The sequence below is a fragment of the Salarias fasciatus genome, chromosome 11, assembly GCF_902148845.1.
Source record: "Salarias fasciatus chromosome 11, fSalaFa1.1, whole genome shotgun sequence".
In the NCBI taxonomy this organism is placed as follows: domain Eukaryota; kingdom Metazoa; phylum Chordata; class Actinopteri; order Blenniiformes; family Blenniidae; genus Salarias; species Salarias fasciatus.
In genome coordinates, this window is record NC_043755.1 from 8,478,902 (window position 1) to 8,501,567 (window position 22,666).

General features: G+C 41.3%; 2 protein-coding genes across 3 annotated transcripts; both read right to left on the reverse strand.

Annotated features, from left to right (window-relative positions):
- Nucleotides 1-78: 78 nt before the first annotated feature.
- Nucleotides 79-5,907, reverse strand: rab42b (RAB42, member RAS oncogene family). 2 transcript variants are annotated; one of them, XM_030103295.1, is made up of 3 exons: nucleotides 5,682-5,907; nucleotides 5,045-5,267; nucleotides 79-4,129 (listed from the first exon to the last, which is right to left on the reverse strand). In XM_030103295.1, exons 2-3 carry the CDS (start codon nucleotides 5,260-5,262, stop codon nucleotides 3,679-3,681), a joined length of 669 nt encoding a protein of 222 aa, XP_029959155.1. In that variant the 5' UTR covers nucleotides 5,263-5,267; nucleotides 5,682-5,907; the 3' UTR covers nucleotides 79-3,678. The 2 variants fall into 2 exon arrangements, with proteins under 2 accessions (XP_029959155.1, XP_029959154.1); XM_030103294.1 differs by having other exon boundaries at nucleotides 80-4,129; nucleotides 5,478-5,907.
- A 1,545-nt stretch (nucleotides 5,908-7,452) lies between these two features.
- Nucleotides 7,453-20,813, reverse strand: LOC115396930 (CTP synthase 1-like). The gene is made up of 18 exons (XM_030103014.1): nucleotides 20,693-20,813; nucleotides 18,399-18,579; nucleotides 17,979-18,149; nucleotides 15,446-15,546; nucleotides 14,618-14,734; nucleotides 14,366-14,449; nucleotides 14,145-14,225; nucleotides 13,192-13,343; nucleotides 12,900-13,032; nucleotides 12,669-12,757; nucleotides 12,028-12,122; nucleotides 10,878-10,940; nucleotides 10,696-10,739; nucleotides 10,489-10,585; nucleotides 10,335-10,390; nucleotides 9,524-9,620; nucleotides 9,215-9,359; nucleotides 7,453-8,715 (listed from the first exon to the last, which is right to left on the reverse strand). Exons 2-18 carry the CDS (start codon nucleotides 18,562-18,564, stop codon nucleotides 8,640-8,642), a joined length of 1,767 nt encoding a protein of 588 aa, XP_029958874.1. The 5' UTR covers nucleotides 18,565-18,579; nucleotides 20,693-20,813; the 3' UTR covers nucleotides 7,453-8,639.
- Between the last annotated feature and the right edge of the window lie 1,853 nt (nucleotides 20,814-22,666).

Genomic DNA, 22,666 nt, shown 5'->3' on the forward strand with positions numbered 1-22,666 from the left:
TAATTGATGTTACAAATAAATAGACATTTGAAAAAATATTGCTAGCCAGCTAATGTCGCATAACATATCGGTAGATTAAGTTTATTAGGTCTGGTGCCAACTAGAAGGCTGCCTGGGCGTCTTTAAACCCCGGTAATTTCGTTGCACAGTTGTTGCAATGACAATAAATAGCATTCCATTCCATTCCAACTCAACGTCGCTCACGTGAGAAAACTAATTCAATGCTCCCCAACTGGTTTTGCACCACAGACTGGTTTGAAACAATTTCTCAGCGGACTGGATGATGTATAATAACACCTGAACAAGGGTTTAACGACGCATATAAAAATATTGATGGAGTTTAATGTTGCCGCTATGTAAGGCAGAGATGACCAGCAGAGTGCACGTTGGTGCAAAAGCTTTATTTTGAGGCCAGTATTTACCAAAAACACGGCGCTGTTATTCACTCCAGTCACGTTAAGGCAGCTTTTACATTACATTATGAGGCGTTCAAGAACAATTGGTAATTCACAATGTTTAATTAATAATTAAAGAAATGACAAAATCAGACACCAAAAGATAAAAGTGGGGTGTTTTTGAGTCGTTATGAAATGTAAAACTTATTTAAAAAAATGTTCTTTCTCCTTTTAGAATCAATAAACATGGATGATGATGGAAAAATGTCCTTTGTGGCAATAAATGGTATTCCATTGATAGAACTGACAACAGAAATAACTTTGAAAATGTGTGTAATGGTTCATTTCTCTCACATTAAGTGCAGGAAAGAAGCGCTGACGGAAGTGAAGTGCTTTCAAAATAAAAGTCAATGCAGACTGATGTAAACTGAAATGTAAACTTCCAAAATAAAAAATTTTCATTCTCTCTTTGTGACCAGGTACCATTTAAGCTAATATCTACATCCCGTGACGTAGCTGCTGCCTGCATTTTCAGATGAGCTTCTTCAAATATTTCTCCAAGAAGAGAAAGAGAGGCGCCTGCTGAGGCTGCTGATCAGTAACTTTGTATTTGCTCGTAAATGATGGTGGTTTGGTTAAAAACAAACACAAAACAAAAAGTTCACACTTCTTAGATGTGATGTGAGCGTACATTATCCCTCATTAATGATTTATGTCATAGTGTAAGATGAGCAGAGAGAGAGAGAGAAAGGCTATTTGGCTGGGTCTGAAGTGTGTTAAAGTGTGGTAAAAAAAAAACACATCGTTACACTCATGGCCCTACCACACTGATATTAGCCTGTTTTTTTAAACACTTACATGTCAATGTTTCTGTTAATTAAAAAAAAAAAAAAACTTTTAACAAGTCTTTAAGAATGCATTTTCAACTGGCCATACAAGAAAATATTGTAAAAATACAGTCTGCAGTGGTGTTATTGGTTTACGCTCATCAGAGAGCCTTAACCCGTTGCTCAAAGCATCCTCGAGGAAACATTGAATTAGGAAAAGTTTAGAAAATCAGTTTCCTTCTGGTCATCACGGTCAGTAAGTACCGTAATGCTTCTTCCTTTTTGGTTGTTTGTGTGTGTTGATTTGTATTTTCACTGCTTACATAATGATTTTTATGACAGTGACACTTGTTTTAATCGTGGTTGTACGTCTGATATTATTATTGGCCACTTGGGCAATTTGACTTAATTTGGTTGGGAGATGATGTTGGCTTTTAAAAATAAATGGGTTCAAACAGTATCGAGGTTTAGACTATGGGATATTTGTTGCCAGAGTTAAACAAGTCAAGGGATTTTTTTGAAAGTGGTAAATTCTTTGTGAGGATAAACTGTTCCTCACTGTTCTGATGGAAACGCTGCTGTGTATTTACAGTGTACAATACACCATGACACCGAAAACTGTAATTCTATGAATGTAATCAATTCACTTGCAATGAAGCAAGGGCACGGACTGATGCTTAGAAACAGCGATGGATTCATCATCTTCCAGAAAAATTAATTGTCTACATTTTGTTCACACGGACTCCATCGGCCAGATGAACTGCAAACGCCTTGGAAACCAATCAAAACATTATCAAAGCACAATGTCAGGAGATGAATTCCCTTTAGCAACGGCACCTGAAAACAGTCAATCATTTATAGAACACACAGCTACTACCGGCGGTGATGCAATATGATTTCTGTACAACAATATGATTGCTTGACCTCTAGGCAGAGAGATGGCCGCTCCCCAGGTTCAAAAGTCCTGAATGTTTCATTGTTTATCTCCATCAACAAGTTTGATCTTTATTGTCTCCGAGGAGAAATAGGTTTTTTTCACAGTGCTTTGACCTACAGTAAAACAGAAGAGATGTCAACATCACATTTCAGCCGGGTCTGTTTGCCCAGGGCGGCTGCGGCTTAAGGAATTAAACTCGAGCTCCAACGCCTTCACCTCAGGGTGCGTGTGCCAACTTGCAATGTCATAATGTAATCATTCTTTCCAGTTTAAAAGCAATGGAAGGTATAAAAAAAAAAAAAAAAAACCTTCTCGTAATGTAGTAATTCAACCATAGCTTGAAGTCTATGCAAACCAGTAATCCATACTGCAGAAAATCTTTCCTTTCCAAGAAATCCAGATGTTAAAAGTGCATAATTGGATGCAGTTGCTCCAATTTCAAAAGATTTTCATTAACAAAATAAATAATATTGTAAGAATGTATTAAATTATTGGCACAATGTTCTGGTATTGTCTCAGTTATCTTATTAAACTTTTGGCAAGTTTCTACATTATTGACGTTATTACATCTAAGTTGTACTGAATACCTGTTCTGTGATGATATGTAGATGCTATATATATTATATATTCAAATTATTTTTGTTCTCCTGATGCCACATATCCAAAAGTACAGATTTTTCTCTTCTCTTTTCTAAAATGAGTCCTGAAGAAGTTGGGCAAAGTACTTTTTTCTGTAGTTCCCAAAATCATTTTCCTGCATTCCCTCAAAATTATTCAGTGTGCTTGTAATCATTAGCTTGAAGCTGTGACCTTGGTTTGATGTGTACAGCGACCAGAGAGATGGAAATGCCAAGTTCCAAAAAAATATTGAATTTTGAACCATCGTCTGACGTCTCTAATTTATCTTGTGGGTAACAGCTCAGACTGAGGAAACGCTTTTCCAGTGTCCGGGTCCAGACGTGCAGAAATCAATAACAAGGAAAATATGATGGTCTCCCCTGCTTTAGATTAAATGTGGCCCCGACACGGAGACATTTTCAGCAGCAATTAAACTGATTAAATAAAAGCACAAACTACTGGATGTCATCACTGCTCTCGCTGAGCTGTGGTAAATTATGGCCTCATTAGTGCATTAGCCTGATACTCTGTCCAGCCTCCCGCTGCAGAGGGAACGGCCCGATACGTCTCGCGCATTCAGGAGTCTGTGGGTTCGGCTATTAAAAGTCTACAGCATGACGAGTGTACCTGCAGGAAACACTTAAAGCTGCGAGATAATGTGAAGAGCCTCGGTAGTTTCTCTGGAATCCGAGCGTAACAAGCGTCGGGCAGACGAAGGAAAGTCAATCAAACAGCAGAGAAGACATTTCAGTCAAAGGATGGGAAATGTGCCGCAAGTGTCAAACATAAAATATCTCCGAACCCTTTTCTGGATTGATTCATGATGGTCATCAGTCTCCTCCACCACAAAATATTAAAGGTGCAAAAGTTGTGTTTGTACGAGCGGCCCATCAGTTGTAGCTTAACCGCAGCACTTCTTGCTGTTCCTGGGCGCCGCGCTGGGCTGAGACACGCTGGCTCTCTGCTGCTGCAGCGCCAGCGGGGCGGTGCACTTCACCCCGTCCCAGCCCTCCTGCAGCTCCACCTCGCCGCTCAGCAGGCCCTGGTAGATCCGCCGGGCGAGCAGCTCGAAGCACTCCCTCACGTTCTGCCCGGTCTTGGCGGACGCCTCCACGTAGGGCATCCCCAGCTGGCCGGCCAGCTTCTCCGCCTCCTCCCGGCTCACCGCCCTCTCCTTGTGGGCGTCCCTGTCGCTTTTCTGACCCACCAGGATGAAGAGGACCTTGAACGGCTGCACCCGCTCGCACACCTCGTCGTGCCATTCCTTGACGTGGTTGAAGGAGTCCCGGTTGGTCATGTCGAACACCAGCATCCCTCCGACGGAGTTGCGGTAATAGGAGCGGGTCACCGACCTGCGGGGAGACGGGAGGCAAGGAGGAGAGAGGCTGTTTAAAATTCAACAAAAGACAAAAATAACTCCAAAAAGTCTATAAAGGAGAGAGCAGAGTTCAGACTGCTTAGCGGCTGTTCCACTCAGAAACAACAGCTGCACTGTGTCAGCTAAGCTCTTCCAGATAAGCAGATTGACAAAGAATCTGTCTCCATGTGAAAAACTGATAACCCTAATCGTGAAATTTCCAAAGGCATGAAGTTCCCCCGTGACCCGGTGAATATTTAATCCAAAAGACGTGCTCAAATAAAGGGTCTTCCTGCAAACAGTGAGTGAAAATGGACTTCATGATGAGAGCACTTCTTACTGCAAGTTGATTTGGCCGAGCTTTTGGTTGGATTGTCGGCTTTTAGAGACCATGTAAACAGCCCCTGTTTGTAATTTGCTGCAGCTCATTCAACTGGAGAGCTCACGTAATGAATTTCGAGACGAAACAAAACTCTGACATTGTTCCGTCATTGAATATGCCACACATGGAAAATACCGCCCGCTCTGAAATGTGCCTTTTCTACTTTAAGCATTACAATCTCTGCATTTCAGTGTTTGAACACTGATACCGTGAGGATGGCAGGGCGGATACAGAGTCACAGCCAGAAGCAAACACTGTCCAACGGCTCTGAAATGAACTGAATGATCAGCAGCGGTTTATTTGGTGAGTTCATTGCATGTTTAAGTATCTTATACAGTGAGGCAAACAACCTTTGCATTTTATATTAAGATTCACAACAGAATCATGGAAATAGCTACAGCTTGGGAGGTTTTGATCAGTTTTCTGGTATCTGGCAAAAATTACACATGCGACAGTTCATTAGAACCCGAGGGTGACGCTGTGGTTACAAACCATGAGCGTTCTCACTGCAGATGAGTGTGTTCCCACCTGAATCGCTCCTGTCCAGCTGTGTCCCAGAACTGCAGCTTGACTCGAATCCCCGGCTCCACCTCCAGGAAGTGAACGTAGAAGTCCACGCCTACTGTCTGGTTGATGGACTCCAGGAACAGGTCTTCAGTGTAACGCTTGAGCAGGGAGGACTTGCCCACAGTGGAATCCCCCAGCATGATGATCCTGAACTGGTACTGCCACAGAGTCAGGTCCATGGCAGCTGATGGCCACAACACAGAGGCCGAGTCAGTTTGGAAGGAACAGAAAGGTGAACAGAGGCTGTGGTGAAAATGAAACCAAGCAGGAATTCACTAATTAGTCACAAAAAGGAAAAGGAAATGTTAAAGAGGAGTGAACCAGCAGAATTCCTGAAATGGAGATTAGAGAACGAGACGGAGAGGAAACCTGAGAGAAACGAGCAGTCCCATACCGGCTTCCTACTTCTGATGCTCCAAATGTTGAGAAACTATGCAGCCACTCCTTATTAATCTTGCAACCAGCAGAGCAGTGTGTTTTCACATCCCAAACATCGAACCAGTTCAGGGATGCAGCTCGGGTCCCTCAGTGTCATTCCCATGGTGGCCGTCCAGATCCTCTGACAGAAACAAGGAGAAGAAAAAAAAAATTCTGTCACCTGAAAAATGATTCCAGTGTCGTCACAGTTCACACCCAAGCTACTGATCCCGGCGCTGTAAAGCATGTGCACAAGTGTGGCTGTGCAGGGGTGTGGACTTGTAAAGTTTGCCTGTTGTTACTTGACAAAAGGAGGGGCAAATGGAAAGAGCACGTGGGAGAGGAAGGAGGGAACTTCTGAGGAAGTCATTCTTATATTTAACACTTTATCAAGGGAAACTGTGCAGCTTCCTGTCATCAGTGACTCATGGGCTGCATGTCGTCTTCAACCAGCAGAGAACAGGAGGGTCGATGCTGGAAGCTCCGAGCGGCTTTGCTATGATGCAGTCTGGAGGGTGAACTTTGCTACAGAAAAAGGGAAGTTGACAACAATACCACCTTAACTCCTCTGGGAAAACTTCAGGATGTTTAACTATGTTCTCCACAATAGTTTTGCTGGAGCCGTGGTGATGTTATGTTTATATATGAACATTGGAGTAATAATAACAATATCTATATTTAGTGATGACAGATCCAGTTTAATATCAAGCTTCAGTGGCATTTTGTTATGAAATCCTTCAAAATGTAAAACAAGATTCTGATAATCACAATGTGAAGACCTGATTTTTCTTTTCTTTTTTGGATTAGTTTGGAGCTTAATGTGAAGCGGCTGATATGTCAATCAACTCCAGGCTTCAGTCCGTGGTCTCGTCACAGAAAAGGACGTTCTGCCTCGTGGAGGAATGGAGATGCAGGCTGCAGATTCAGACAGCCTCCAAAGCGAGGCTCTCCGTCTCCATCCCCACCCTCTCCGATGGCCGTGAACTTTGGGTCACGACAGAAGGAACGAGTTCACAGATACAAGCGGCTGAAGATGACTTCTCCCCTCCGGCTGGCGGGGCTCAATCTGGGTGATAGAGTGAGGGGCTCGGCCATGCGAGCGACACTCAAAATAGAGCCGCTTCTCCTCCATATTGAGACGAGCCAGGTGAGGTGGTCCAGGCGTCTGATTAGGATGCTGCCCCCCCCCCCGCCGGATCGCCTCTTTTCAGAGGTTCACCAGGCATGTCAAATTTGAAGGAGGCCCCAGGGTCACTTCAGGAGCTGCTGAAGAATTTTTATCTTTTGGATGGTCTGGCTTAGAGTCTGAAGAGCCGGAGGAAGTTGTGGGGGGCAAAAGGTGTGGAGGGTGCTTTGCTTTTTATGATGCAACTGTGACCCCATGAGGACAGAAGATGAAGGGAATAACTGACAGATTCCACCTGAGCAAGATGCATCATGGTTAAAAGGCCTTTCAGATGTGTTTTTTTTTTTCTTTTTTCTTTTGGGATGCTCCAGTTTCATCCCATAATCCAATGAAATGCAGGGGAATTACTGACCGAGTGTGAACTGTTCTGGCGCAGAGATTTATCCAAGGTTCCCACTGTCAGCTGGGTTTGGCTCCAGTTTACTGCAACTGTTATTCTAATTAAAGTTGGTATAGAAAATTGATGGAGGTTCCTGCAACTGCTGCTAATTAAAATGAGATGACATTCATTTGCGCTTATAATGTAAGAAGCATGCAAATGAAATTATAATAAACAGTACACAACGTGGTTTCAGCATATTCAGAAAGTACTTTAGCTTATTAGTATTTTGTATGAGCCATGGATCTTTTAAAACATTTAATGGAAACATAATCAAGTTGCATAAACAACTTCATTTGCCTCATTTCAAATCTTAATAAATGATCAACTCTAAAGTCAGTGTATTTATCCACTGCTGCAGATACCAAATGTAAAATGACAACTTCATCAAGAGAAATTAAAATCCATTTATTTGAAATAGACACACATGCATCATACCCTGATAAATACAAAAAAAATATGGATCATCCATACATTTTTAGAGTCGAACAAACAGACCAAAGCATTGTCAGCTGTAGTTCTGCATGCAGGTCAACAAGGACTGAAAATGCAGTGCGATTTGTACAATTTCCAGATGGCTGCTGCTGCTGCTGTTTAGTATTTAAAAAGTGATATAAAACCCGAGACCTCCATTTGATCCCTAAACTTTCTTTTTCATTTCGGTGCCAGCAGTTGGCTCAAGGGTCACTTAAAGTTGGCCGGATTGTCAGATGACTGTGCATCAGCATAGTGCATTTCAGGAAGTTATGGGTCAGATGTGATCGTTAAGGGTAATGCGGTGCAAAATTATGTTTATGAGTTGGTGGCAAAGGGCTTTTCAAACATAAAAGTCGCACACCCTGAACTGGTGAGATCAGGTTAAGGGCATTAAAAACTTATAACCTCTAAAAAATGCACAAAATCTGCATGCATGAATTTCTGTGCAGAAATTAAAACCCGGTGTCTAACCAGCGAGCGTTTAAATGACATCTTAAGCACGCATGATAGTGACACATTTCATTTTTAACCACTCAGAATAAATGCAAAAAAAAAAAAAAAAAAAAAAAAATTAAACTGAAGTTGGAATCCCACGGCAGGAAGAGGTATGTGAAACAAAACAGTAAGACACACATATGTTGAGGAAGTAAAGGCACCATGTCTACCAGTGTGCTTCAGTGTGCTCATGCACTGAGAATCAAGGTCGCTGCAACAAGAGCTGGCCCTCATTTTAAATTCTCTGGAACCATTATCTGATACCACAGTGCTTGCGATCTAGACAGTTTTTCAGTTTTTTACAAGTATTACTAGTAACCATACACCTATATTGATTTCTGTGTATGTTTACTCAGAGATCCCACCACATGAACATCTGTATTTGACCCATTTTGCTGTAATTCTGCAGTACCGGCAAAAAAAATACAGAATTCCCTGACATTAATACAACCAGCACAGGCAATGCAACCTGTTGCCGTGTGTCAGTCTGCATTACAACGGCCTCAGACATCATCTGGTTTAGCAGCAACATGAAGATACACCTGGTTGTGTCTGGGCCTTGCACTGATATGCTGGACTTTTAAAGACGTAACAAAGTGGGACTACAACGAGGGAAACTTGAGGTCAGAGATGTCCACGTCAGGAGAGCTGCTTCCACTGTGGTCGCTGTAAGTGTCCCTGAAATGGAAAAAGCAGAAAAGGAAGATGGCAGAGTAAGTCATTTACAGGGACGTCACAACGTATTGTGAATTCAGTTTCTACAAGTTTGGACTTAATTATAAAACATAAAATACACCTACGAAATGTAATTAAATGCTTGGTACAGCTGTCCTAATTATGTCCCCACATTTGTGTGTATTGATGCTGTTTGGCTGGAGACCAGGTGCAACCTCAGTTTGAAAATAGAAAGAACAGTCACATTTTCAAAACCTCGGTCTAATGTGACTTGAAGCCCAAGAGTAATTTCAGCCAATCTTATCACAGAATAGTCCAGTCAGTGCAGCTAAAAAGCTCATTAAAAAACAGCAAATTGCCATAATCTGTGCCGGTACGCTATGAAAGACTCAAGTGAGAACAAGGCTGAAACAGAGACCTGAGAGAAGTTACAGCTGCACTGATGAACCACTGGATTATCGGCTGTAAAGCAGCGATAACTCCTGGATGGAGTTGGGCTTACCGCGGCGAGAGACGGCAGCCTTTAGCCAGGTAGCTCTGGAGTTTCCCTGCAGCGGCCAGGAGGAGACCGAAGTATGGAGGAGAGGGTTTGATGGGCCTGGAGGTGAACTCTGGGTGGTACTGCACTCCAACAAAGTAACAGTGGTCTGAAAATAAAACGTGAAACGACACGTGACCTCGTTTACTACAGCCGCTAAAATATTCCTACATCAGACCAAAGCGGGACGGTTCGAGGTCAAGTACATCTCAAATATCAACTTACTGAAAGTTGCTCATGGACGCCTGTTCTCAAAAATCACTTTCCACTCACCTTGCAATTCAATGACCTCCATTCGCTCTCCTTCCACATCTTGGCCGACAAAATGAAGTCCCTCTTTTGCAAAGTGGTGCTTCAGCTCTGGATTCACCTGAAATGACACAACATGTACTTAGTGGGTCATTTTTAAAAGCGAACATCACAGAGTGCTTCAAAACAACAGATCAATAAACACTGAAAAGAACAGAATTGAAAAAAAAAGCTAAAGGCCTTGTGAAAAGAAAAAATACATTTCTTTAGTTTATATTAAGTGTTTATGGGCTGATTGGAAATTTAGATCATTTGTGCAAAATATTTAAAACTTAATATTATCGTATTTTACTTCTTTCGTTTTTCTCATTAAACAAGGTCAGATGTCTGCAGACTCGAGCTGCACTCTGAAAGTGGCTACCGGACAGAAAATAGATCATGATTTTGACTGATGAGCAGAAGACAGCTGATAAATTTCAAGAGTACACTGTGACCGTTTACATGGCCATTAAACTGAATCATTCCGCGCATATCTGCATCACAATAAGACTTGTAACAGCTGTTTCCTCCAGTTTGCGAAGACATCAGCAGTTTTCACCATGACAACAAACGAAAAAGGAATCAAATGTGACGCTGACCTCTGCTGTAAGTGATCTCTCACTTTCAGCTCCTCCAACATAACTCAACCCAAAAACAAATTTGGAGTGAGCCTTCAGATATTTTTCTAATGAAATGGAGGAAATAACCCTCAGCCCGTTTCTAGAATAGTCATTTCAATTGATATCCAAAATTCATTCTTTCATTAAAAGTTTGCGTTCAATTTCTTTATTCTTACTTCAAATCTGTGTCTGTGTCGTTCGTCTACGTGTTCCACATCGCCGTACAGTTTTCCTGCAGGAACGAAATATGAATTAAGACAAAGTGAACTTGAAAAAAAAAAAAAAAAAAAGAAAAGAAAAAAGTGACTGTTTACTTCGGAAATCACTCACTCAGTACGCTGTCTCTGGTGGTGAAAATGGTGCGCCTCCTCCCAAGCCTCATCGTCCCGCCCAGCTGCCCTGGGTTGTGCTCAGGCATGTCAATCACCTGTCCAGATCAAACGTGATGTTCAATTACTCCGCTGATATTGTGAGATCAGAGCATGATGTGAGAAAGAGAGAGAGGGAAAAAAAAAAAAAAAAAAAAAGACAACCGACCACAGGGTGTTTGGATTCTGGATTAAATTCTGTGGAGTTGGCATCTGCAGGAGATAAGCCAGACAGATCAAAGCTCAAATCAATCCCCCCAACAGGTCGACGCTTCTTTCATCATTAAATTAGAAACCGCAGGAATGAAATGTTCATGAGCGGCGTCCCAAGCCGACCTGCCAATTACTCACCTTCCCATCCGAGGACGTTGCGGGCGAACTCGCACACAGCCAGCTGCATGCCCAAGCACACGCCTGCAACAAACAAGACCAACCGGATTCTTGGATAACGACGACTTATTATGAGAGCTCAAAAGAGAGTTTCAGAAAAAAATAAAGAGCCAGAGAACAGGAGCCTGCCGCTGCGAGCGACTTTGACGGACTTGGTGTTTTTAAGCACAATTATACGGCGTCTATGAGCGAAATTAGCCTGTTTCTAAACACCAGGTCCAATTATTTTAAATTAGTGAATAATGTGAGTGGCTGTAATTACACTTTTTTTTCTGCTCAATAGAGAATATTTCAGTCTGCGAAGGTCTGAAATTATGAGCAGATATGAACACAAAGGAAAGTGATTGCAGATACACATTCAGATTTATATCTTTTTTTCAGTGGTGTGATTCAGTTTTTTGGGGGGTTTTTTTCTTGCTGAAGAAAACAAGAGTCTCTGCTGTAACTCTGAACATAAACTCCATTATTTTTCTGGAAAAAAAAACCCCAAACTATTTGGTACACAAACACTGGACAGAGATAAACTTTCAGAGGTTTTCAGATAGATGCCCAAATGAGTAGAAGATATCAACTTTTTTCAGTTTTGTGCAGATCTGCTAAAACAGAATTTAAAAAAAAATCAGTTAAAAGTGATTTATTTTAGGGGATAAAAACCTTGTTGGGAGTCTCTACAACCTTCAGGGGTTTGTTGCAAGCATCCATAATGCAAATTCTTAGCACTCTCCAATATGGTAAATAATGATGCCATCGACTGTATTTGGCTTTATATTTGTTCCTTACCATTAATTTAAAAGCTTTGTTTTCACTTCCAATTTTCTGCAAACGTGGGTCAAAATAATGACATTCAGGGGAAGTGCTGCCTCGTACAACAACAAAATATGATAATGTAGAAGGAAGCTTTTACTTTTTCTTTTTTTTTTTAAAAGAAGACTACAGACTACAAACACATAAGGATGTGAGTGCAGCAGTGCGTCATAAATCAATGCTAAGTGACAGTGAGCAAATAAGAAGGAACATGTTTTATTTTCTAGTTTAGCTCTGATTTGCATCCTCCATGAAATGTTAAAAGACCATAAACCCCAGAGAGGACACAGCATCACATCCCCCTTACCCAGGAATGGCTTGTTCTGTTTTCTCGCCCAGTTAATAGCCAACATTTTGCCTTCTGTCCCTCTTACACCGAAACCTCCTGGCACCAACACACCACTATGGAAAGAAAAGAAAAACATTCAAGTCTCATATGTATTTTTTTCCTCCTTTCAAACCTTCTGTCACTTGCTCCTTGGACACAGTCTGAAGCCAAAATGCTGGGCTGTTATTGCCCATAACTCTAGTAAACTAAATCAATCACATAATTCATCATCATTGATGGGAAGAAACTTAATTGGAAAAAAACTATGTTAATGTTCAAAACCTCATTAGGAATTCATCTGGAACTTTCGCATCCAACAATCAAACAAAATCATGTTTCCTCTATCAACACAAATCCCCAAAGCTGTGAAATTATCTCCTTGCATTTTGCAGAACATTTGCCTTCCTGAGCTCCTAACAGCCTGAAAACTGCCCATTAGAAAACAACGACAGGGCCCACAAAGTTTACTCTTTCAGACATTACGTTTTACTGCCATCATGTGGCATGTGCGCGCTCCCTGAATCGTCGCTGGGTGAAAACTTTATACAGGCAGCTGCAAAACTTCCTCAGCCTGTCCGAGCTTGACGGCACAGGAAGTCTCCACTGTCTCGTCTACTCACTGCGCGCTGCACAGCTTCTGCCAGGCCTCGTGGTATTTCACCGGCTCTTCTTTCAGAGTGCTCGTCTCCAGGTCTGCAGAGTCTATGTACTGCGAGAGGAGCAAACGGCCAGATGAAATACAACCATTCGAAAACATGACACGAGTTCTGCACGTTTTGAGGATCAACAGTCCAAAAATAATGTGGCACTTAATCTAAAGATCAAAAGATATTTTTGAAATGTTTCCCCACCTTAACGTCCAGCTTGTAATTAATAGCGAGTGCTGAGTGCTCCAAGGCTTTAATGACAGACGTGTAGGAGTCAGATAGTTTTGTGTATTTCCCCACCAGGGCTATGGAAACCTGCTCCAGGAGCTTGTCAGATCTGAGAGACACACAAAAAAAGAGATTTCTTAGGATAAATCATGCAACGATCATTCAACCTCAGGTGAACTGAACTAACATTCAGTCATTGGCGTTTTGTCGTTTCCTCCATCATGACCAAAAGGTTTGTTTTTAACGTTAAAGGGGGGGGGGGCTTAACCTGTCAGCCATCTCCTTCCACTTTGTGAGCATCTTTCTGCTCCTCATCTCGACAGGCAGGTTCAGCCTCTGGCAGAAGTAGTCCACAACGCCCTGGTCCTCCAGCAGCAGAGGCACCCGGTACACCGACGACACGTCCTGGACGCAGATCACCTGAAAGCACGGTGGAAAACATGTCAACTTTGGGTTGTTTTTTTTTTTTCCCCTCAATGTACGATACCAAGCTTAAGTTTAAGGTATATGTCGTTATTTTAGTTTTATGACATTTAGCAAATGTCATAAAACTAAGGTTTTAATGCCCGATTCATGCAATCACCTTCAGCCATTCATTATAATTCATGTACCTTTTTGTAAACAACACATTGCAATGTAAACAGTAGCACTCAAACCTCCGAGGTAATCTTTATGGTCAGACTAAAGTTGATCCATGTTTGGACGAGACGGTGAAACATGAGATTTTGGCCACTTTGCAAGAGATAATTCCGTCTCTGGCATGTGATGCTCGAGCTTTATACGGTCGTTTAAGTGTTAAAATACTCTGAACAACACCAAGGTTAAAACTTTCAAACTACGCATATTTTACCCAATAAAAGCTGAAGGACTCCTTTTACTGCCAAGAAGAAATGGGGGGCCTTGAAGCAACGAGTGGCTCAAACAAAGCCCTGATCTTCACTCACCGTACTTTCTGGACGAAAAATTTAACTGTTTAGTTTGGTTGGTCCTGCGAGCAACTAGATATTCACAAGTGAAAAATACCCCAGTGCGTGCTGCTAGTGACCACCAGATGTCCCTGTTTGACAACAGAATGCTGTATCAAGTATTCACAGTTGTGTAACTTCTGATTTTTGGGTAAATTGGAGTTTGCTTTTAAACAGAAGAAGTGCAGATTTAAGTAGTGTTGCAATCAACTGAATGGTTTGAGAATAAATCTCAGTTGTGATATGGAGACTTCACCTGTGTGGGCTCCACGTGACAAAACATGGAGATCTTCTCCTTGACTGATGTTTCCAGGACTGTTGCACAACGACACATGATCTGTCAAAGGAACAGCCTCATTAACATAACGGGAAACGAACAAAGCGACACTGGGCTTGGTGCAGGCTTCAGGCAATTCACACGTGAGAACCTGGAGGTTGGAGAGAGCGCTTTTCAAACACGATTATAATCTGACTTACCAAATCTGGAGACAAACCCAAGCCCCTGAGCTCTCGAACGCTGTTCTGTGTCGGTTTGGTCTTTTGCTCTCCGGTGGGGCTGGGCTACGGACAAACGCAAAACATTGACGTTGAATGATCCCATCTGACTAATATCTTTATTTCCACTACCGAGGCAATGCAAAACAAAACAACAGGGTCATGTATTATGTATTCATGCTATATCCAGCAGTGTGACGAAGGTCTGTTGTGTGCGGTCAGCGGTGAAGCTACCTGTGGTATCAGGCTGACATGGATGTTGCAGAAGTTCTCCCTCTTCACTTTGAACTGGAACTGTCTGAAGGCCTCAATGAAAGGCATGCTCTCAATGTCCCCCACCGTGCCGCCCAGCTGTCGACACAAAACATCGGCTTAAAGGAAGAACTGCGTGTGCGAGCAAACTTTTTTTTTTTTTTTTTTTGAAGCATTCAGACTAAAGACAGCGTTTTGTCAACAAACACTGAGCCACTAATGGTATATCAGAACTGGTTTGAGGAGGAAAAACTGCCAGAGGCAGAACAATAACTGAACTTTTGTTTATGAGGATTTGAAGTAAATCAGAAGAACAAACAGTAAAACAAACACTTGATTCATAACACTGTTCTGACACTTCTATGGTTCTGTTACTAAACAATAAATACAGCTTGCTTTCCTCCATGGCTGAAAGCAGTCCGTTTCACTGACGCTGGTGGGTTTTTTTTTTTTACATGCTTCTCTTTAACAAATTCATTTTTAAAATCACTCTGTTTTTCTTGAATTCCCTTCATCCTTCTCCCTGACATGCCTATACGTGCAGGTTCAGTGGTTCCTCATACTTCTTGTTGATTTGAGCCAATACTTTTTTTTTTTTTACAGCATCAAGCAGAAAAACTTCATTTAAGATCGACTTCATCCATTTCTGCGGCACGATAGAAAGCAACAATAAGTCACGAATCATTTTGTGACCTATAAGAGGATAAAAGCTGCAGTTCTTACCATAAAAATGCATTATTCATTACCCACTCACACTGAATCCAAACCTCATTCCAGCCGACAGAATGAGGCTCACTGGGAACAACTCACCTCGATGACACAAACTTGAGGCTCCACGCCGTCGTCGTCCACAGAAATCCTCGCCTGCTTCATTACCCACTCCTGAATGGCATCGGTGATGTGAGGCACCACTGAGAAGAGTTAAGTACATCCATAAAGGAGCTGAGCAGCGCTCACGGTAAATGAGCTTTACTTATATGGTGCATTTTACCAGTTCAGGAGTCGATGAACTTTACATGATCTGTCGTTTCACACAAAGACACACACACAGTGCACTCTCGCCTTAAAGTAGCAAGACTTGGTGTGTGACTGCATCTCGGGGCCCGTCTGTGTGGAGTTTGTCTGTTCTCTCTGTGCACGTGTAGATTTTGGCCTCTTTTAATAATCCTAAAACATGCCACGCAGGCCAGCACAGGCTCTTCTTTTAAGGTTAAGCTATAAACTTTAATAAAACTTAGAGAGTTAGGGCTGGTTCAGGCTGCAGCTTCATACTGCTGGGAGACCTGCACTGAGCTCCTCTCCTGACTCATCCCACATTTCACTGTTACACGTCAAAAACGGTCTCTCTGCCACAATCTGTGCTCTCGGTTCTCTCTCTCTCTACCTTCCTGCAGGATCTCCAGCGGTAGAAGTGGAAATCTGCGGTCTGATCCTCCTGCCCCATCACGTCTGCAGTGGGTGGATTTATGACAATCTGCTTATCGCTCGTTTTCTATCCCCAGCCAGAACAGCAGAAAGTCTCCATATCCGAATCTGGTTTTGCAAGTTTCTTGCTGTTAAGAGAGAATTTTTCCTTCCCACAGTCTCCTGTGCTCGCTCATGCGGGATTGCTGAGCTTTTCTCTGTAGAAGTGCCATAAGACGACGATCCTTTTGGGCGCTCTATCAATAAAACTGAATTAATATTGTCTCTGTGATGTCTGTACCCGGCTTTTTACCTCTTCTCAGCTGGAAACCTAACTTACATAAACTGAGCATGCCTATATAAAATTGAATAAATGATAAAAGATTTTAAAAAGCCTGATGTACAATTTGAATGGCAGATTGCTTGTTCTATATTCTCCGATGGCTGTTAAGTACCATGAGTCAACTATGTTGTAATTTTGAATGAAATGCTTAAGACTACAGCGTTGTTTACCCTTCTGTATGTGGTCACCAAAAGTGGGTCATTTCAATTCCAGAATGCAAACAATCTGGTTTGACACACATTTCTTTCACAGACACAGGAGCTCTGATCAGACACAAACCAGTGTTGTTTTCTTTAACGATGACAACGAAAATATTTCGTCAACGCCCCTTTTTTCCGTGACTAAAACGAGACGCGAGGAGCTAAAAATACCTCTTTACAGACGGAAATTTGACGAGACGTATCTGTTGTTTTCGTTAACGAGACGAGACGAAAATGTCCGTATTTCAACTATCAAAATAAATGAAAACAAATGCGGTTCCCCCAGCTTGTTCACACACGCGATGATGGTTACTCTGAAAATATCAGCAATTCACGAGCTGCTTCCTGTTCTTGTTTGACCACGCCCTTCAGCAGACATGCAGTGCATGCACCGGCGCACGAGAGAGCGTGGCAGAAACTTCGGCACTGAGGCTTGGCGGGAGGAAAAGACACAGTGATTTATGGATGTACTTTAATCATAATCCAGCAGAAAATAAAACAGAATGCCTCGTAGTGGGAGACGGAGGATCTAATCCAACCTTTCACTGTTTGTTCTCACTGTCAAACTGCTATAGGAGCCCACCATTGATTGGTGAAGATTTTTTTTTATTATTTTTCCCCAAGTACCTAATAAATCTTTACTTTTTCTTTTTTTATTATCATTATTTCAACTTTTGTTTAAAATTTGCATGGAGAAAATTCATGTAAGGAATACTCACAAAGTACATCAAACTCAAGTTATGTTTGTCATTTCAGTTTTGAAGACTTCCAAGTGTTTCATACCATTCAAGTGTACCCGAGGAATTAGTTTTGTTTATTTCAGTTGTTTTAATAATAGTATTTTCTTAATAACTGTCTTAATATTGGTTTTATCACTCCTCCAAAAGTAATAGGCTCTTACCAGTTCAAATCAGTACGATAGAAACATAACAGACCAGTTTTAATAAAGATCGCGTATCGACATGGACATTATAAAAATAGCTTGAAAGTATCAGCAAAACTCCCATTAGTCCTCTCAATCTGTGCAGCTCACTGCATTGAGGTTGTAAAGTATCAAACTAGTCCAGATTATTATTTAATGTTCGAAGGCATCAATGTGTTATGTTGGTTTTGTGCCATTTAAGTACATTTTATTATTTTTGTTTGGTTTACAATTTCCAGTGTCTGTCTTCATCATGTGTTGTTGAAGCCTTTTTTCTTTTTAAATGACTAAAACTAGACTAAAACTATCAAGTGTAGGGATGACTAAAATGAGACTAAAACTAATAAGCATTTCCTCTAAAAGACTAAGACTAAAACTAAATCGAAACAGGCTGCCAAAAACAACACTGACACAAACATACAAAGGTGTCTCTGTAACATGAAGAACTATGGAACAAGTTTCAGAGGCTCCAACCTTGTACAGTCTTGCCGAGGTAGTCCCCTCTCCTCTCCTTGTTGATTACAGCCTGGTAGATTTTTCCGGTCGTGATGTTGTTGTCTCTGATAAGACGGATGTCCAGGAAGCGTTCATAGTTCCCCAAGTCAAGATCCACCTCCCCGCCGTCATCAAGGACAAACACTTCGCCTGCAAAGACATTACACCGGCCCATCACAGGATCAGCGTGACAGCAGCTCAAAACAAGCCGAAACTCAGCGATTTAGTTTGCCGACAACAAAGAGACAGTTTACAGAGACAACCTGAATCTGTGCTGCTTCATCCACCCTCAAAGCCGTAATCCAACACTACATCCCTTAAATATTAACCACCGGTTTTCACTACATACTGAAATAAAGCACCAGATGACAGGACAAAAGGATGCAGTATATTCCTCACCATGTTCATACGGTGAAAAGGTGCCGGCGTCGATATTGATGTACGGGTCGATTTTGATGGCTGTGACATGAAGGCCGCAGGACTTGAGGATCGTTCCAATACTGCTGGAGATGATGCCCTTACCGATACCTGATATGACCCCACCCGTAACCAGGATGTACTTCATAGCTGCAAGCGAAGGCTAAACACACACACACACACACACACACACAAAGTGTAATTAATAAAATACACGTGAGAGAAAGTTGCAGAATCGGTGTCAAGCTGAAACATCTTAATGCCACGCTATTGAAACACTGACACTGAAATCTGTGGATGAGCTTCATTATGTAATCCACACCATGGATCACATGTGCTTGTTTGTAACAGATACAGTATGTTCATCCAGACTAAGTATCTAAAGAACAAGACACAGTATATAGATTTGATCATGCAATTCAACTGTCCACATACAAAATGCAATTGCAGGGGAAATTTCAAAATATGGCATCTTTTGATTAAGTAAAAACTATTACTTTTTAAAATACAGTACTGTTTGGTCTTTTTTTTCTCATTATGACTCAATTGTTTGAAAGCATTCTTAAATGTTGCTTACAAAACTAGCATTTTTTTCCCCAAATTATGCCAGACAGTCAGCAACAAATAAATATTTATTCAAATACACACAATATATATTTATTGGAACAATACTGGATTTGCTTTTAAAGTTTGTGGCGAACAGGCGTTTGTCACTGGTGAAATGCACTGCACTTTGCACACAGACACTTTTTCTCTCATTCACTTTGCACTTTGTAATGCACACCGGGGAACTAAAGGAGCTAATTTGCACATAAAGAATAATTTGCACAACGATTGTCATTTTAAATTATTTATTTGTTGGAAAACGTTTGTCTGTGGGTCTGGTCGGGCGTAGCGGTGGACCTGCAAGACAAATGACAAATGAAATTGGAAACGTGCAATATATGTGCTTGGTTTTAATAAGCTTTTCTTTTAGGTGTTGGCATGCATGCAGTGAGTGTGGAGAAGGTGTTGGGTGTGCGAATGTGGCAAAGTGTGTGTGATTTTTAACTCACCTTCTGCTCTTGTGTCCAGGAGTGGTGTCCGCTGGACCAAGAGTGGAAATGGGTGGGGGGTGGTTTCACGGATTTTAGATATGGTTTAGGATTTCATGTATTTACTTTGGTCGTTAGTTTGGGTTTTGTTTTCGTTAGGTTAATATTATGAGTTTATAGTGGAGGATTTTAACATAGTTTTAGAGATCTGATATTATGTTTTATACCTCCTGGAGTTTTTATGGTTTTACCCTATTAAGCTGGGTGTATTTAAGGGCCCGAAGACACTCAGTAGAGAGAGACCTGTGATTGTGTTGGCGCCAGCTGTGAGCTGTGTGCTGCTGCTGGGGAAGCCCGACTCCGGAAATCCTCCAATGTACCTTTTTGCACTTTTGGCACTTTGTCTTTGATTTTTGCACAAGAAAATAAAAAAGAAGTGGACCACTCAACTTCGACTCATCTCTTCGTGCTCACTGTTCCTCCGCCACTCACGCCACGCTGTTTACAAAGTTATTGTCAATATGTTGTGTTTGATCTCTAAAACAATCAAGACAATATATACCATATATATATAATATATAACAGATAAACTGTCCCAACAGGACAGTCTCAGCACTTTATAGAAAAAGAATATACCAATAAATAAATCAACATCTGTGTAAAATCTGGCAATAGATGTATTTAGATGGACATAAGGAATAATTGATACTTCTCACTCCATGGGACTGACTTGTGCAAAACTGTTTCACAGTTATTAAAAAATTAAGAAAAAAAATGAAAATAAAAACACACCTAATAATGATTATTTTGTTCTTTGGATGGGGAGTCACAGCAGCATATTTTAAATTCAAACATGGTAAAAGTAAAAACATACAAATGTTTAAGTGTGGTCAAATCAAAAATAAGGGGGAAATACAGTACAGGCTGAAAAAAAAGCATTAAGAATATGGAGATATGGTCTTAATTGGACATTTACATAATCTGATGTAAAACAGTTTTCACATCTCAAACCTTGTCAGCAGGTAAGTTTGATTTTATGTAGCTCACTTTTGTTCACCAAACTGTCTTGATCTTATTCACAAGAGGCACTTTGTGAACACCGAGGAAAGAATTAAATGTTTGGAGCTCGCGCACATCTAAAAAAAGCCCGGGTTTAAGTTATTTGTGATAAATTTTGAGGCAAGTGTCGTTTCTTCAGCCCAACATATATCATAAAAGCAGCAGTAAGACGCGCAAACTCACCAATGTGCTTGAAAGACAGCAGCTACACGGACAGGTTTGTATCTATTTACTAAGCCTCGTTCTCTCAACACGTGCAGCAGAAGCTGGCAGCGCCACAGCTTCGGTACAGCACGTTTCCTTCCGTTACATATCAGTGAGTTAGTTTTTCCCTCAGCCTGACCTTCCAGGCAGATACAGCGCTGCCGCGTGCGCTTTATCAACCAATCAGTATTCTCTGTTCAGGCCCGCGCCAGTCCAGATCCGCCTGAGAGGCCGCGTTGTGGGTAAACAAACCACATATTAAACAGGGCCGTGCGTAAACTACTTCAAGGTCAGAGCTAACTCGTTTTTTATTGAAATTAAATATCAATCAAAATCACTCAGGTTAATAGAAATCTTATCAGATAATCATGCCGTCCTGGGGTAATGAATCGCAGTCTTTCCCGCGCTTGTCTGATGTTGATTATGAAATGAGATTATGATGAAGACTAAGATATGCCATCATTAGAATCCACAGCAGGGAACCTGATGGGAGAATGAACAACAATAAAAAATAAGCAATGCAGCAAACAATTAAAAGAAAAATCAACAACTTAAGAATTAAGAATACAGGCAATTAAACAGCAAATATTATGCATCCACAAATACATTATGAGACATTTAGGTCTTGCATAGAAATAAATGGAGAGAAGTGGAAAAAGTTCTGCAAATTTGCACTCTAGTACAACTGCATTTACAAAACGTCAACTGGGCTTAATCACACACACACACACACACACACACACACACACACACACACACACACACACACACACACACACACACACACACCGAAAATGCACGTGGAAATGTAGAAGAAAAATATTTATTTCCCTGAAAATAAAAATACAATATTTGACTTAAACACGTGCACCCCCTCTGCAATACATCAAGAAAGGAAAATATCTGCTGCCACTCTTCCTCTCCAAAATATCCTACCACGAGGTGGCGTATGTGTTCCATGATGCACTATTGAGTCTTATCCTGACCAAATTGAGCTTTTAACATGCATAACATTACTCACTTATAATGATCCCACTGACTTTGAGGAGGGAAATAAGCCATCAGATGTGGTAGCACAGAGATTAACACTGATGAAAGCATGCATAGCATCATACATTCAGGTCTGGTCAAGTGAGGCACTGCAGCAAAGAGCTTTTGTCCCTCTTAAAACTCAATTTACACTGTAGCACCCTCTCTGAGATATTAAAGTTTTCCTTCATGTATTCACTGTCGTGCTGCTCCACTTTTGCTGTGGGTAATGAGAGTGGTGATTCTAATTCATTTCTGTCCATGATCTTGATCTAATTAAAGACCTCATCCCTGCCACCTCATTTTCATAAGCTGTTCCCTTCAATTACATCTGACAAGTGAGCACAGACACACATTAACCTCCTGCATGCAAAGGTACTGAGCTCCCTTCATCTTTGTGCAATCTTAAAATACCAGAGAGGGCCATTCAGAGGTAATTCCATCTCGTTGAGTCTACCTGTTTGCAAAACACATCAGGGGAATAGCAGTGCACCATCAAGCCTACAATATGTCCTCATTTTTTAAAACACAAATGATAAAGATGACACACTTCAGTGTTCTGCAGCATGTTTTGGTCAAACAGATTTCAAATACAGCTGCTTCAGCCCATTTTCGTTTGTTAATAATTATTTACAAGCGACTAACTTTGTTCTTGTTTCTTCACAAAGTATAAGCCAGTTGGAAAAGATCTGAGCAGCAGATTCAGTCCCTCACTACCACCTCAATCCTGAAGGACCTCATTCAAAACTGACTACCTGAAGAAATTATTAGAAAATCCTATTTAGCGCTGCAGACTTGTGAAAATGTCAATCATTTTACCGACTGTAATATGGAACTGCAGAGAATGGCACTTTTTAATTTGAGGGCTTCAGATGTGTTTAACTTTAGACAGTGGTAGCAGGACGTTACAGTGGTTGGTTTTGC